Genomic DNA, 12365 nt, shown 5'->3' on the forward strand with positions numbered 1-12365 from the left:
AAAGCTGGCAGAACAAATGAGAAACAGCTAACTGTACTGAAGGTTTCTCGTCTTTGAGACTCACACTTTTTTTTTTACCTTAGCCTTAATTATTTTATTTGGCCATATAATGGTATATGTTTTCTTCAATAAAATGATCTCCTCTACATTTTGCAATCATTTATTTGAATAACAATCTTCCATGTTCTTTTTTTTAACAAATAATCTACTATTTGATACTATCCACTATCTACTATTCCTCTTATCTATTTGATTCCCCCCACCCTTTTTTTTTACTACTTATCATCGTCTTCATTTGAAACAGATTTTTAACAGATAATCTTGATCGTTACAACAATATCTTCCTTGCATTTTATTCAAATAATTCTTAAAAACAGCTTAAAAAGCTGTTTGGAATAACATCAAGCTTGCCATCAATCAAACGAAAAAAATTCCGCTGGCGGTTGTATAAACATCAGATCAAGTCTGATGTCTTCAAGGATTTCAGAGTGAACCATAAAAAACTCCATTAACTTCTGACAAAGAATGCAAATTAATCACAACATGGGGTGAAATGAAATTAAAGGCTCTTTTCTAATCAATGACAAGGCAGGATGAAATATTTGTTACTCTCCCTGCACTCAGGCTGCCTACTATGTTTGCACTTCCCTAGCAAAGCCCCAAATGTAAGTGAGTACAGACTCACTCACCACCCGTTTAGCCCTCCGCCCCCTCCCCAAGAGCTATCTGCTTACAAGTCCTGGAGATTCGCAAAACACACTAATCATCCGAATCTCAGGTGCATCCAATTTGTTATTCACACTCTCCTATGCCAGTGAAAAGCCTGGCGCAGACAGATGCACCAGGAACCCTAAATGACAGTTTTGGCCTCCGGAAGTACGATCACTACAGCAAAATCTAGTACAGCCTCCAGGTGAAATGTCTGGAGCTCCATATGGAGCAGGGAAAATTAACAACAAGATGAAAATCACTGCAGCAGCGGGGAGTCGGAATTTTTGAAAAAAAATGAAATTTAAAGATGAAGAAAGAGAAGTAATAAATTAATGGGGTGTGAAAACATTCAAAGCTTTACAATACCAGGGGCACTATTTGCTCAGATTCCCACCCCCCTCCCCTGCTTTTTTTTAACTTCAGGTCATTTTGATATAATTTATTAACCAAGACCAGGAATTATAGCCAAAAGAATAACAATATTTTTATCCATGCAAAAGTACTTTAAATACATTTGTATCTGTTATTATCTTCACTTTCCTGTGGCATCTTGTTTACCAAATTTCCCACTGCCACGGCAGACACGGACCCTGCTTCTAGAAGACTCCCTAGTGTATTTTCTGTTGTTCTAATGCAGGGCTCTGTTATAAAGTTCGAAGGAACAATGACAATTTTTAGTAGGCAATCCTTTCCATTTCTCCTAAATTATGGTGTCATTAAACAAACCATTGCCCACCGTCATGTTTTTTAGTCAACTGAATTTGGATCTACATGATTAACCATACATAGCTCCAGTCCTTATCCAGACCTGCACATTTTTCCAGGTTAGTATTAAAGCTAAATTGTTTGAGAAACTGAGATATCTCTGGAAGATGTGTTTGTTTGTTTATTTATTTATTTAGTGCTAGTATCAGGGCTTGAATTCAGGGCCTAGGGTACTATCCTTTAGCTTTTTCACTCGAGCCACAGCTGTACTTCTGACTTCTTGGTAGTTAATCAGAAATAATAGTCTCACAGACTTTTCTGCTCTGGCTGGCTTTGAACCTCGATCCTCAGATCTCAGGCTCCTGAACAGCTAGGTTTACAGTAGTGTCCAGCTGAAAAGCATTTTAAAATGCTTATTATTCTTTTTTGCAGAGTAGGTTCTATTTTTATTCATTTATTTTTATTTTTTATTTTTGGCCAGTCCTGGGGCTTGAACTCATGGCCTGAGCACTGTCCTTGGGCTTTCCTCAAGGCTAGAGCTCTACCACTTGAGCCACAGCACCACTTCCAGCTTTTTCTATGTATGTGGTACTAAGGAATCGAACCTGGGTCTTTGTGCATGCCAAGGCAAGTACTTTACCACTAGGCCAAACTCCCAGTCTTTGCAGAGTATGTTCTATAGACACGTAGAATTCCCATGTCAGTTGTGTTGGTAAGAGCTCCGAGACCCTTTGGGTTCTCAGTCTCTCTACTGAACACACACACACACACACACACACACACACACACACACACACACACACACGAATTGCAAAAGTCCTCTAGGGGATGATCTTGTCTACAATGGAGCAATCCTCAAATACTCAGCACTTCCCTCAATGAAAGAAGTCACTCTAGGGCAGATAAGGTAAACTAGAAGGGGTTAGAGGGATGAATGACAGGCAAAGCAGGGGAATGAACAGCCACCAAACTAAGATAACAGTGTCAGTCACTGGGTTTAGCAGCCTCCAAGTCCTAGACCTAAGTGAACCTACTCCTCCCTAACAGGAGTTTTGCCTTGCTCTATCTCAGTCTGTGTATAGTTTCCTGCAGGGGTCAGACAACAGGGTTCAGGGGCTCTTTGTGGAAAGAGTGCTACATAAATTCAACACCTCAGTTATTATTTATGGTGAAGGCCCCTGACCTTTTTGTTTTCCTATAAAATCCTAAATTGCCTGCCAATGAGGCTATGCAACACTAAAGCCTAATGAAAATTCAAGTCCTGTTTTCATACAACCAACATCTACATCTGGTCCACAAAACCATGAAATTCACATAGAATAAAACCTACCACCTTTAATCTTTCTGTTGGTCCCAGGCCACTGACTCTCCCTAATATCTTCCCAGCACCTTTCTTCCCATGTACCCTACCAGAATTCAGTGTCACCAGTTGGAAGAGGGGCTGCTAAAGACCCTGTCAGCAGCATGAAAGCTGGGCTGGGGGAAGAAAGGATCTCAAAGCTGGCTCCTTCAGAGCTGGATCTTTCCAGCCTTGATTGCTGCTCCAGTTCTGGTTAGAAAGTTGCTAAGAACACCCTTTTCCCAATTTTCCGCTGGTACTGGGAAATTCTATTTTGTGTTACAGTCCCACAGTAGGGACAGGGTGGATGGCCCTTTGTACTTTTTCTCATCTGAGCAACCTATCTCTTTTAATCAGGGAGGAATAATACATTATCAGGACTGTCATCTAGAAATAAACTAAGTTCTCAGGGAGTTTACAAAGCAAGGAGGAAGACTTGGGGGTAGTTGTGCTTCTAATCTTCTGTCTTTTAGTCCAGAGCTCAGTCCTGTAGGCTACTCTACATCAACTGCCACTGGTGAAGACAGCTCAGATCAGGAGACTCAGTTTTTAGGGGGTTTGGGTAGCCATTTCACAGTGCTAATCTCAGCCCAGGTACAGAAGAATTCAAAACTATATGAGTTTAACAATATATAAATGACTTTTCTATGTATCTCACCAAATTAGTGAGTGAAAACTAGGATTAAGTAGTCCTCAACTGGGTGACAGATCCAAGATTGCTTTATAAAGTAGGTTTTCTGTCACTAGCTATACAAGAGTACGAATGTTTAGTTTTTGGAAATACTGTGGAGAGGTTTGATATAATTATCAGAGATTCCTTTCAACCCTTAGAGTCTGTGACTCATTCCTACCTATTCTGCTTGGGATTCAATGGAACCAAACCAGATGCAGTTCAGTGGTAATTTCCTTTGCCAATCTGAAAGGGGTAGATTGCTGTCTCATGGAATGTTTAGGAGTTTATGGTACAGTTGGAGCCATAGAAGGTGTGATTTTTATCATTATGAGTATAGAATCATCAAATAATTATATAATTTATAATTCAAATGATAAATGTATAATTATAATTTCATAATGTGACATTATAAAAATATACATGTTTATTTGAGGATAGGAAGGAGGGGTAGAAAGGCACTTATAATTTTCCTCTAATAAAACCAAGCCACAAATGCCATTATTAAGTTTTTTTTTTTTTTGTTTTTTTTTTTGCCAGTCCTGGGCTTGAGCTCAGGGCCTGAGCACTGTCCTTGGACTTTCTCAAGGCTACAGCTCTACCACTTGAGCCTCAGCACCACTTCCGACTTTTTTCTATGTATGTGGTACCAAGGAATCGAACCCGGGTCTTCATGCATGCTAGGCAAGCACTTTAACCACTAGGCCAAACTCCCGGCCCCGCCATTATTAAGTTTAGCAATGAAGCTTCCAAAGGTGTGCTGAAAGATTTAGGAAATAAGGCCTGATGACATCAAACGTATTTCTATTATGTAAAATGAAAGTACCAATTGTGATTCAAGAATTATAGTTTTCTCCTACTCTGGCATGAAGGCTATTGCTAACTATGAAGGACTGCATATTAGAATTTTCTACCTTTCCCTTGACCAATGAAGTAAATGTGTACTCAGACACTCATGGGAGCAAATCTAGACAGATACACAGCCTCTCCCCCAATCTCATCACCTTTTTTTTTTTTTTTTGTGGGTCATGGGCTTGAACTCAGCCTTGGCGCTGTCCCTGAGCTCCTCAGCTCAAGGCTACCACCCTACCCTTGAACCAAGCTCCACTTCCTGTTTTCTAGAGGTTAACTGGAGATAAGAGTCTCAGGTCCTTTTGTGCCCGGGCTGGCTTTGAACCTTGAGCCTCAGATCTCAGCCTCCTGAGTAGCTGGATTACAGGTGTGAGCTACCATGCTTCTTACCACCTTTTTCAAGTACTCCATTTGTCAAGGGTAATGGCAATCCACTTCTTGGATTCATTACTCACCAAATTTCACTGATTACTCTCCACATTAGGAATTTCAAAAGGATTGCTATATATTCAGTCTATGAAATTTCTGTTTAGATGACTTACATGTTTTTATTAACTTCTGTTTGAGAGATGTATAGGGCCTCATCTGTTCACTTGAAAGATTTTACAGGATTACAAAAATTGGCCAAACAGTGAATTACTTAAAATTTTCTGGCAGAATAAACAGATTTACTAAGATAAATAATCTAATGAGCTCTAAATCTTAAAAATGTGATTTTAATTTGATGGGCTACCTAGAGCTAGCAGCAAAGCTGTATACACTAAAATCTTACTGCATGCATGCCCCACAGTTGTATTTTAGATGTTTTTTCTTTAAGAAAATGATTAAACAAAGAAGCTTACAAATTTGAACAGTGAGACTACTATTCTCACACCTAACAACCTGGACAATTTCTCTTCCACTTAACTAATGACTTTAACTGTGAAGGAAAAGGAGAAGGAGACATTTCAGTCAGTGAAGGCTCTTTAAAATGTCCACATGGGTATCAAGAGACTATGCTTAAAACTGATTATGAAGACAGTAGAGAGAAAGAGCCCTCTCCTATTATTCAATAACCATGTTTGTGATGCATCTGCATAATCTAACCATGCATAAATTAGTATGTGTAATACAACACTTATTTGCATAATAATAGCAAGTTAATAGATGCTTAAAGAGCAGAGACCAACACCACCTTTAAATCAGACATGCCTCCAGGCACTTTGGCCTGTACAGACCAAGATGCCAGAAAAAACAGTGAGCATCAACCCGAGGAAAGGAGTCAAGCCGTTCATTTTTCACCCTTCTAGACACCCGGCTTATTTTCCCACACACTGGGGAACCATTTCCAAACCACAAAATGGCTTTAGATGTTAAGTTCTACCACCTTTCTATAATAAACACTGCAAAGAAATTACAAAGATCAGAATTTGTAATGTTAGCATAACACATCATTTTTTTCTTAGAGAAATGAAAAGAAAGGTAGAAAAATGTTTAAAATGTTAAAAAAAAAGTAACACTTAAAACTGGGGGGGATGGCTATTGGCCTCGCAAAAATAATGACCTACATTAGGTAATTTTACATTTCATCTTAATGTTATACCTCAAATCATTTTATAACTGAATCTAAAAGCTTAAAAAGCATATAAAAAATGCTGGGCCCCTTGTCCACACTCAGTATGAGCACATGGTAGTGGGCCAGCTAAGGAAATACATCTCAAATGATTTGTCAACCTTTAACAAAGAGGAAAAAAATAAAATCTGGAGTTAAAAAAAAATCAAAAATCAATAGAGACTTCTAATGACTCCTTTAAGATATCACTTTTCAATGTAACAGGACAGATTTATTTGTATGTGGCTCAAATGTTCACAATTGCTCCCTGCACCTTCATACACAGGAATGAACGTCACAGCGGCCAACAGCAGTAATGAGCAATCTTACCTGAGGATATGGAAACCTCCCAAGAGCAAGCTGGGAAAGGAAATAACATTTGTCTAGTTAGAGATTTGCATGCAGGGCAGATCTCCTTAAGACAGACAAGCACTAAATTTCAGAGTTGCATCTAGCAAATATTAAAAACAAAAAAGCTCACAATCTCCAAGCATGAACTAAATTATTACTGTAATTACATTATGAGCTGTATTTAGAATGGACATTTTTTAATAGACAATGTTGTATTCCCCAATAAAATACCCTCAAGTTAATAACCAAGCATTACTCTTACATGGTTTCTCTTAGGAATATTCTCAGCTCTGTGGGTATTATTCACATTATATGTGTGTGTCAGTTTCTTCTAGTCAGAGATATAAAACTCAGCTTGTAATATGGGAATGTCTCCTTGATCCTAGTTTACAGATCTGTTGTTGTTGCTGTTTTTTTTTCCGCCCCCAGTTACAAGCATAAAGGTGGGGCTGTAGAAAGGCATGAATGGATCACATTATAAAATTGAAAATCGTGCCATTATTTGTATCCACCTGTTAAGTTTTTTTCATCTATTCTTTGTCACAGTTAGAAGAAAAGTGTTACTGACAGTGGAGGAAATAGCCACTGTAAAACAGCATGAAGAAAGAACTGTGGTCTAAAGTCTGAAATTGGGTAAGTAAATCTTTTAACCTGTTTCAGCTTGATTTGTAAACTGTTTTTAGTTCTGGATTAGTTGCTCCTTGGCTTTTCACATGTAAAAACAAAATTACTCAGCCAAAAAAAAAATAGGCTTGATTTTATCAAATTTAACAATTACATATAACCAACTTAAAATGATGGTGAAAATTTGCACTTCACCACATGGTCCAGCCTCAGGTCTGAAACCTCATATATTCATGTATACAACTGTAACTACTATTTTTTTCCAGTCATTGGGCTTGAACTCTTGGATTGGGCGCTGCCCCTGAGCTCTTCAGCTCAAGACTAGCACTCTACCACTTAAACCACAGCACTACTACCAGTTTTCTGGTGGTTCACTGGAGATGAGAGTCTCATGGACTTTTGTGTCCGGGCTGGCTTTGAACCTCAATCCTCAGATCTCAGCCTCCTAAAGTAGCTAGGATTACAGGAGTGGACCACCGCTGCCCAGCTTCATCTGTAACTACTTTCAAAACAAAAAAGCAACATCAGGGAATTTTAAAGTTGGAATGGATCTGAGAGAACATCAATCTGTTTCACAGATAAAAATCCCCAAGTTCCACGGAAGGGGTTCCTACATAGCTAATCAATGGAAACCCAGAGACTCTTCAACATTTGTGACTTAATCCAGTTCTTTCTGGAACATCATGATATCTGTATTTGAGAAGTTGCACACTTATTTTAAAAATATTGAGGTTGCTTTAGAACCTCAGTCCTAGGTACTTTCCCTGAGCCTTTGTTATTATGCCTCTTGTCTCTACACTATTATTAATCAGGAAGGGGGACGCTCAGTTCTCCCTGACTTGATTCTGTCCCTATCTAACATAAGCTGTAAGTTTGGCTTAGAATTGAAAAGATGGTGTGTTTCCGGTCAATAAGGGTATGATTACTGATTTGAGATGAATCACTGATTTCTGTGGTGGCTATATCATTCTGTACTGGCCTGTTAAGCAATGACAGATCACTAAAACCTGTTACCTAGCATCATGCTTACCCACAGACCAGGAATTTTACTTATAGTTTCATTTCGAATTGTACAAAAAGCCAACCAAGGGTCTCCTACCTACAAAAGCTATCATATAAATTGCTGTAACACATGTAGAACGTTCTGTCCATATAGTTACTATACCATTCTCTAGAGTACATACTGAATGTATCCTTGGGTACCATGGAAAAATTCTGTCTACCTGCTACCTAACAGATGCAGGCATTGACCATTGGCTCTTCCAGCTTAAAGAATTAAGAAATGAGAAATGGAGGACTTAAAGAATAGAAAAGATAATGCAAAAATGTGAATTCCTCTCAATTCAACCCAAGAGCTCCCACTACTCAAGTCATCAAGATTCCATGTAAAGGCCAGGCTCCAGCAGATTGGGGAGTATGTGCCATCTATAATCAGTGGCAGGCAAGCAAGGATTGCCAATAACATTCATTCTGTAAAATACTGCTCTGTAGGAATACAGAGTAAAAGTGCAAGTGTGAGCTGGTGGGTGGGAGCTTCTTGGTCCTAGTTTGCTTGGGGACAGGTGACAGTGCTTGAACCGGAAAACACAGCATTCTTGGCTCTGGTTTTGTGTTCTGTGGATTTTTCCTGAAACCCAAAAGAATCACAGACCTCCCTGTCAACTATACCTCTGCTTCTATGCCTAGCAGTGATAGCTCATGCCTATAATTCAAGCTATTCAAGAGGCTGAGATCTGAGGATTATGAGTGGAAGTCAGGTGGGGCAGGAAGGTCCTTGAGACTCTTTTTTTTTTTTTTTTTTGCCAGTCCTGGGCTTGAGCTCAGGGCCTGAGCACTGTCCTTGGACTTTCTCAAGGCTAGAGCTCTAGCCCTTGAGCCTCAGCACCATTTCTGGCTTTTTTCTATGTATGTGGTACCGAGGAATCGAACCCGGGTCTTCATGCATGCTAGGCAAGCACTTTAACCACTAGGCCAAACTCCCAGCCCCCAGGTCCTTGAGACTCTTATCTCTAAGTAGCCAGCAAAAAGCTGGAAAGAGGGTTGTTGTAGTCTTGAGCAAAAAAGCTAAGGGAAAGCTGGGTGGTGGTGGCTCATGCCTGTAATCCTAGCTACTCAGGAGGCTGAGATCTGAGGATCCTGGTTTGAAGCCAGCCCAGGCAGGAAAGTCCATGAGACTCTTATCTCTAATTAATCACCTGAAAACCAGGAGTGGAGCTGTGGGAAAGCACTATCCTATAACACAAAAGCTCAGGGGCAGAGGTCAGACCCTGATTTTAAGCCCCATGACTAAAAGGGAAAGACAGTTGATGGACAGTGCCTGAGTGCAGAATTCAAGTTCCCAAGTACAAGCACACACACAAAAAATTGTAATTAAACAAAAGCAAAGACAACAAAACACTGATTTTAAGATATCCTACTAGCTATGGCCGCTTTAAACTTATAGGACTGAAAATGGTTCCCTGGTCTTGACTAGTAGGTGCCATTGCAAGAGCAGCAGCACTGAAAACACCAGCAGAGGAACCTGCCCCATCCATCTATCTATCTATCTATCTATCTATCTATCTATCTATCTATCTATCTATCTATGCCTTTATCCTTGCAGGTCTAAGGCAGTAATGGTGTTCATGTACACACTATTTGTCTTATGGCAAAGTGGAAGAAAATGTATAGCCAGGTCCTAGAACCCTTTCATCAAGCTTGAATAGGAGAAAGTAGAAAGGAAAATGGGCTCTTAACAGATATAGCTGCATGAAGAACAAGTTCGTGCTTCTATCAGAAGTCAAAATAAACACAGAGCCCTTATGTGGAGAAACAGCACATATGCTTTGAGTGAGTACTTCAGAGACAGACGGACCCGGGGCCATTCTATGCCTTTTACCCTTACTGGTCTATTAATCTACTTATATTTCCCCAGTTTTTATTGTCAAGGTATTATAAATTAGGAAACTTACAAAAGAGAGTATGTAATCTTCCCTGAAATGGCCTGCAGATATGTCACTGTACTAAATGTGTTTCAGATTTAATGAAGCTTTAATGTCCTTTTTAATTTTGCCTGTTTCTGTATCACCAGGGGTCGGGCGAGGCAATCAGCACTCAAGAGGGTGGTTTGGTTTAAAACTAGAAAAAAAACTCATTTGCTTATGAGTTGCACTGTATTTTCTTAATTAAATTTACTGAGTAAAATGGTTTAAGTTCAGCCAACCAATGACCTTTGCATGTAGATTTAGATTTATAAATAGGTTAACAGTTAAAGTAAAAAAAAAAAAAAAGAATAGCAATAAAGCAAACAGATTAGAGCTAAGCCAATAGAAATCTTCCCTTTATCATCTTTATAAAAGAAGCATTTAGACATAGGCAGCTTAAGATCAGTTTTATTTTATTTATTTAATAAAAAATACAATGAAAAATGTGGATGCACACAAGCACCAGAAATCCATCAAACACAAGTCTCACATGCTTTTTATTCCCAGGAGGGGAGTGGCTCACGTTATAAAATACTTGGGAAGGTTTTACTTATTTTGGGTTTGGAAAAAGAGAAGGTATTCTATCTAATGTTAAATTAAAAATTGCATTTTAATTCCCAATGTTTAAGATTTAGAAAACTAATTTATTATGTAAAAGGCAAAAAAAGTAGCTCTGAATATGGTTAAGAGTTGGGGACATATTTAAATAAAAAGAAACCACAAACATTTCAGTACAGAACTAGGAATCTGGGGGCTTGAACTCAGAGAGTGAGCACTGTCCTTTAGCTACTTTGCTTAAGGCTGGCTCTCTATCAATCACATGAGACACAGCTCCACTTTTGTTTTTTTTTTTTAATTGGTTGAGATAAGATTCTGTACAATTTGTTTGCTGGGGCTGGCTTTGAACTTTCACCCTCAGATCTCAGCCTCCTAAATAGCTTGGATTACAGAGGTAAGTCACCAGTCCTTTGCTCTCATATCAATCTTTATTTTATTCAAACAATCTATAAACTGCTCTTTAAGTCAGATGCATTTAAGTATGTTGGATTTTTATAATTTAAGTAGTAAGTATACTTGTGAGATCCTAATAGTCACATATTTAACTACATGATAGAAACCTTTATGTTTTAACTGGATTTTGGATAAAATAATTACTGTCTTGGGACTATAAATGATAAAAGAGAACACACACACTACTATTGCCCCAAAAAACCCCAGTGCATTAATTTAGGACATGTATTTTTAGTGATCATCTACTTACACTGTCATTGTAATGGGACTACTTTTAAGTTTACAGTTATACTGAAGAGCACTGGGTTATTTTCATTCTTAATTTAGACATTCTATGTTTCTTGGCATGCCTGAAAATTGAAAATAAACATTCTCAATATTGCTGAAGGAGGAATTTGAAGTCTGAAATTCGTTCTTAATTACTTTGTGCACATTGTACACAATTAAATTTCCATTTAAGGATTTTGCATTTAGATTGTGCTCTGAAAGCTAAACCTTATTTCACAGAACTTCAACAGCCACTCTAAAAAATTCAGACACAGGGCAACGTAAAAACATCAGACTTAACTACTGGATTACATGAAATTCCCTAGGTGAGATTACATCCCAAGACCAATTTATACAGTCCTAGGGAAAGAGTTTAAATCACCTGAAACTATGCTGGTGAAGAACCATAATAAATATTAAATACCTTAAAATCTATCCTAAGATTTTACTTTTCTTCCCATGTATCAATTTCACTGTCCTCTGGCTGAATGGTTTAAAAACAATCCGAAGGATATAACAGCAATTTACCAGTGTTAAAATGCTTTGGAGGTTAAACTGACAACAAAGAACACAGAAACACAAAGCATCTTGAAGTAGGGTTTCAATTAAATGTGGAGGATTTAGTAATGTAGGACCAGAAAAAAAAAAAAAAGAGAAAGAGAGAGAGGGGAGGAGAGGAAGAGTTACAAATTAATTTAATCTTCTGCCTATAGTTTGCAGCTGCACTCCAAAGTGTCTAGGGCTTAAGAACAAAGCCTTGAAAGGCCTTGGAGTGAGGAAAGCTTCAATTTTTAATGTATAACGCCATTAGCTGATAACTTGTGGAATCTGCAACCCCTGTGGAGGGGCATAAGTGCCAGTAACAGAGACTGATGAAGTGACATATTTGTTCATGTCTACAACTATGAGGAACAGGGTTATTACTGACACCATCAGGCCCAACAGAAATATGCCCTAATAACCTTTGGGACCCTCTACATGATCAGTTCCCACTACATCAAATATATTAAAATCAAAACCTAATTCACTTTAATTAAAGACAATTAGTTTGTTTTACTATTATTGTTTAACTTGCATGATATCCTAATACATTGCAAATTAAAGATGGGATAATAAATTTAATGAACGCCTCAAACTGTGTACACCTTTCCTTCCATGGCTGGTGAATGAGCTTTTTACTGATTGTCTATTTTAGGAAATTCAAAGATCCCATCATTAAAAGTGGTATAGAATATTTTCATTCTAAAGAGAAAATAGTTGAAGCATGCATATCCTTTACAT

The 12365-nt window shown here is 38.3% G+C and overlaps 1 protein-coding gene across 5 annotated transcripts in view; it reads right to left on the reverse strand.

Moving 5' to 3' along the window:
• The window catches only part of Map2k5 (mitogen-activated protein kinase kinase 5), a 255818-nt gene that overhangs the window by 79269 nt on the left and 164184 nt on the right, over positions 1-12365 (reverse strand). For 3 of the 5 annotated variants that reach the window (XM_090358127.1, XM_090358122.1, XM_090358123.1), the window contains one exon: positions 6199-6228. The exons of the other annotated variants lie outside the window; for them this stretch is intronic. In XM_090358127.1, coding sequence (XP_090214253.1) covers positions 6199-6228 — 30 coding nt within the window. The remainder of the gene's footprint in view (positions 1-6198; positions 6229-12365) is intronic. 5 annotated transcript variants of the gene reach the window in all.

Source organism: Megascapheus bottae, chromosome 25, assembly GCF_031878675.1.
Source record: "Megascapheus bottae isolate mThoBot1 chromosome 25, mThoBot2.hap1, whole genome shotgun sequence".
Lineage (NCBI taxonomy): Eukaryota > Metazoa > Chordata > Mammalia > Rodentia > Geomyidae > Megascapheus > Megascapheus bottae.